This window comes from Sinocyclocheilus anshuiensis, unplaced genomic scaffold, assembly GCF_001515605.1.
Source record: "Sinocyclocheilus anshuiensis isolate Anshui unplaced genomic scaffold, SAMN03320099.WGS_v1.1 scaffold346, whole genome shotgun sequence".
NCBI lineage: Eukaryota > Metazoa > Chordata > Actinopteri > Cypriniformes > Cyprinidae > Sinocyclocheilus > Sinocyclocheilus anshuiensis.
In genome coordinates, this window is record NW_015546048.1 from 330,422 (window position 1) to 335,230 (window position 4,809).

The 4,809-nt window shown below is 37.2% G+C and overlaps 1 protein-coding gene across 3 annotated transcripts in view; it reads left to right on the forward strand.

Annotated features, from left to right (window-relative positions):
* The window catches only part of LOC107699054 (centrosomal protein of 83 kDa-like), a 6,611-nt gene extending 2,474 nt beyond the window's left edge, over window positions 1-4,137 (forward strand). For all 3 annotated transcript variants that reach the window (XM_016500216.1, XM_016500217.1, XM_016500215.1), the window contains 10 exons: window positions 587-718; window positions 831-945; window positions 1,022-1,166; window positions 1,255-1,404; window positions 1,835-1,910; window positions 2,012-2,169; window positions 2,895-3,024; window positions 3,191-3,294; window positions 3,415-3,583; window positions 3,732-4,137. In XM_016500216.1, coding sequence (XP_016355702.1) covers window positions 587-718; window positions 831-945; window positions 1,022-1,166; window positions 1,255-1,404; window positions 1,835-1,910; window positions 2,012-2,169; window positions 2,895-3,024; window positions 3,191-3,294; window positions 3,415-3,583; window positions 3,732-3,884 — 1,332 coding nt within the window. In that variant the 3' untranslated portion in view covers window positions 3,885-4,137. The remainder of the gene's footprint in view (window positions 1-586; window positions 719-830; window positions 946-1,021; window positions 1,167-1,254; window positions 1,405-1,834; window positions 1,911-2,011; window positions 2,170-2,894; window positions 3,025-3,190; window positions 3,295-3,414; window positions 3,584-3,731) is intronic.
* The last annotated feature ends 672 nt before the right edge of the window (window positions 4,138-4,809 follow it).

A 4,809-nucleotide genomic window follows, 5' to 3' on the forward strand; every position in this document is an offset into this window, starting at 1 on the left:
GCGTTACATTTCCGACGAGTGCTTGCGGTGTTCGGCCAATCACAATGCACTGGGTCAGCTGGCCAATCAGAGCAGACTGCGCTTGTCGGAAGGAGGGGCTTTGTAGAAAACGAAGCGTTTGAGAGAGGCGGGGCATAGAGGACCTACAATAATGTACAGTATTTGAAAAATAATGTGGTTTTTTGAACATTAAAGCATGTCAACATATTCTGTTACACCAAATACACAAAATAATGATCTTTAAAAAAGCATCATATGACCCCTTTAAGTATAACATAAATAATTTATAAACAGTGAAGTCCAAAGTTTGAGACCACATTAAAAAGTCTCTGATTCACGTTTTAGGATTTTGCAATTTTAATATTAACTATTTATTTCATTATGAATATTTTATTTTAAATAATTTTAAAAATATTTTGTTGCATTTCTATAATCAAATAAGCACATTTAATGTTTTTTTCATATGTGATTTGTACATGTCACAACATTTAACATACACATTACATTTGGAAGAAAAAAATATATATATAGGATTTTTATTAAGGCGTTTGAAGGCCTTTTTCTGTCCCCCTCTGTTGATGTTCAGGCAGAGAAGCAGTCTATTCATATGCAGTTGGACCGGACAGAAAGTGAACTCCGTCTATCTCAGGAACAAAACACACTCCTCACAGGCAAACTGCACAAAGCCGAAAGGGAGATCAACTCGTTCAACATTCAGGTGCATGAATACAGCCTGAGTGACTTGACCAGTCAGATTTTATCACCACATGTCCCCATGCTTCATATCTGTAGTAATATATCCCGTCAATTGTGTGTGCTTTCTTGGCCAGAATGAAGAGATGAAGCACACACATAAGCTGGAGTTGAGTAACTTAAAACTAGAGTGTGTCAGAGCCAAAGGAGAACTAGAAAGAGACAGAGATGCACTGCAGTGCCAAGTAGAGGGTAAACAAACATCTTTCTTTCATTTACTTTCTTGGAACCTATTTTACAATAATAAATGTCTCTCTCTCTCTCTTAGGTCTACAGTCAGATATTGAGGTCATGAAGTCAGCGTTTGAGAGAAATAAAGAGTTGATATCTGAAAAAGAGCATGAGATGGTGCGCAGGGTTCAGGCAGCGAGAGAGGAGGAGATACACAAGATGGCCACCCTTCAGGAAGAAAAGTAAGCACTATTATTAATATCAGACGAGGAACTGATTCAAAGCTTCATGGGATTTTACATTCAAATGAATTTATTTAATTGTCATCAGGCTGGAGCTGGAGAATCGTTTATCTGAGCTTGAACAGCAGAGAGCTCTTCAGGAGGCAGCAGGGAGCTCTCAGAAGGAGGAGTGGGAAGAGCATCTCCGTGCTGCACAATTGGGGGAAGAGTCTGTTCGTAAGGAACTGCAAAATCTGAGGCAAGCTTCTTCAGGGTCATTTGATTCAGTTTAACCTCCACATAAAATCAAAACGGACCCTTTATCGTTAAAGTCGTAGCAACAAATATTTTCATATATCTGAAAGTGTATATTTTCATATACACTCGGATATATGTATAATATGACATATATCCGAGTGTAATGGATTATCGGAAAAAGAAAAATGTAGGTCAGGGGCTTGGTTCTATGTATCAGTTTTTGATACAGATTGAGATCAGATTGAAGATCCAGTTATGACATTGTGATTAAAAAATTAAACATACATGGATGAATCGTTCACATTAATATTTATTTAATGTTGACTTTAACTGAGTGAGAAGAAATTGCTAAATGCTCAGTAGCTGTATACAGTAAGATAATATGATCTTCAATCCCGGTTTGATTTCCTGTCTGAATGCTTGTGAAACAGAGTCAAAGTTCAGCAGCAGGGCCAACAGCTGGAAGAGCTAGAAAGCTTAAGAGCAGAAAACGCGGACCTGAGACGAGTAAGCACTGGAAAATAAGTGAAATTACTGTGAATATAGAGATGGAAGTCATGACGGATCATATAACTCAAATAATCTGTTTTGTAAATTGTGTTTATCAGCAAAACGCTGAGCTGAATCTACAGATAGGAACCCTGTCTCACTCGGAGAATGAGCTGCTGGACACCAATAGCAGACTGAGAGAAAGTCTGGAGCGAGTGAGAGAGGAACTACGGAGCACTCGCACACAATTAGAACGGACCCAACAGGAAGCCGAGAGGTACACCTTATTGTAACCTGGATACCAGTGTCACTGTCAAATGAGAACCAAAAATATTTCAGAGAATGCTGACAGCTTGCTGAGCGAGCATCAAAACGTGCCATTTAGCATTTCTTCAGTTTAGAGGCTTGAGGTAGAGTTGATTGGTAAGATGAAATGTTGGTTTCAAAGCAAGATTCAACTTCTATAAAAGGGCTTGATAGACATGTTTCCCTGCTATTACAAATATGGGTGATTTGTTGATAATGGTACATTAGATCTCTTTTTTTTTTGTCCTGACAGCTATATTAAATTATCTCTAAAAAAATAAATAAACCATATTATCATATGTGAATATATCAGAGCCATGGCCTAATATTTAGCAAATATTACTCATGTTAACTCTTGGTGCTTATGAGTGATGTGACTCAAATCCAGCTAGTGATATTTTCTGATTCCACTTCTCCCTTACTCCCATCATTTCCTGTTCACCTTCAACTTCTTGAATGTTACTAAACACTATATAGATTTTTTTCTTTCTGTATGTAAATTATCCTGTTTGTATATCCCTATCCTCTTTGTTACAATTATTATTACTTCTTCTATTTTTATCTTTATTATTAATAGTTAATGTGATTTTACTCTGTTCTTTCCATGAAAATAGCCAAAAAATTGTAACAATGTAGTGAAGAGTGAATTGTTAAATTAAGTTAATTAAGTGAAATATCAATGTTTTATTGTCACAGGTTGGTGGAGGAAAGGCAGGTGGAATGGTTGGAGGAGAAACACAAACTGCAGGAAAGAGAAGCAGAACTACTAGAGAAATACAGCCAGGCCAAAGAGCGCCTGCAGAGGGCAGCATTTGCTCAGAAAAAGGTAGTGTCTAAATTCTACAAACTTCTTTTTGGAACATGAACGGTTGACACCTTGCTGATACGTTGACTATCTTTAAGTTTTTGTTTGGTACTTTTATATTTATTGTACTTATTGTCACAACTATTGTTATTATAAAGGTGCATTATTGGTCTGTTTTCTTATCCAGAGAAAAACCATGACAGAACTGAAAGAAAACAAACTTCAAGACAAGATTCAGCTCCTGGAAGCGAAGATAGAAGAACTTGAAATTGAAGCAAGCACAGCTAGAAAGTACTTCCGTCTTCAGTTTATAACAACATCAGGGGCCTTTTGCCATAGAGAATAATGTATGTATATATGTATGTTTATTATTATATTATATTTTTTCTATTTATGTGTGTGCGCGCTCAGGAAATCCTCATACTCTGAAGAACATGCTCAACTCAGCAAGCGTCTGAAGGAGCTGCAGAGGAGACACAATGAGTTTCATCATCTGTTGCTGGGCAACCAGATGACCTCCTCCACCCCTCTGGCCCAATCCCTCCTCATCCCAGCAGAATCCATCTTCTCAAATATACAGGTGTCTGCAAACATCCCATCCACAATGTAGAATATTCTCTTGTCGGCCATAACAAAACCCAGGATATAAATCTGCTGCTTTCCCATCCTCCCCTCTCTCTTTTCCCCCTCTTCATCCCACTCATCTGTTTCTGCATTTTCTCTCTCAGGAGGATCAGCACCAGAGGGAGTTGTCTGTGCTGCGGAGACGCTTGGAAGAGTTGGAAAACAGTCAGCAACAGCAGCTGGAAGAGCTGGCTGCTCCTCTGGACAGAGACAGAGAGAGACTCTCAAGCCCACGGGACGTGCTTCCAGACATTTGATTACATTCACCATGTGCCAAAAACTGAACATACTGTGACATTTGTGAGCTGTTTTATTTTAAACGACTCGCAGTGCTTTTTTTTAACTGGGGGGAGGGGCTTCTAAAGCTTACATAAATTGTTGGTTTGTGTTGCAGGGTTTTTGTTGTACAGATTGAAAATGATCTGTAACATGTTTCAAACCTGAGAAGCCATGTTTTATATGAGTCCAAGTGTGCATCTGTAATGAGAGACATCACCTTTTCATTTTTTGAGAAAAAAAAAAGAAAACCGAGAATGAAACCAAACAAATTAATAATGTAAATGTAATATATATGTAAAACAAATTAAACTGTTTGTAATTTGTGATCTTGAGATTCATTTATCACAATAACTTTCAGTAGGGCTGACATAGTGTATGTGTAGCGAGTATTATGATAAAAAAATAATGATAAAATACTGACGAACGTGTCACTAAGAGCACTCACCCCAACGTATTATTATTTTGTTATTGTTTTTATTTTATTATTATACTCTCGTTTTATTATTGTTTACTTGTGACCGAATTAAATTAAGAACGCAACAACTCAACGAACTGTCTGCCAAAAAAAAAAAAAAGTGTCAATTGAAGCGGTAAGCAACAATACAAAGATACATTTATTTATAAAGTTAAAATGTGCTTTTAGTCAAGTCTATGGCTGTGTCACAAAACCTACTGAGCGTCCTACCCAGACAGCATAGGGTCAAAAAGCGCTGCGCGCACAACCTGATCTAATAAGAAAACGTAACTATTTTACGTTTTGGAGGATTCATACGATTTGACTCGTATAAAAACTTATTTTAGGATATTTTAAGTACGCACGAGGTCCTAAACCTAACAGTAAACCTAATGAAGTCGAAATAATTCATAAGAATGTGTCAAAACGTAAAATAGTTACGAATTGCT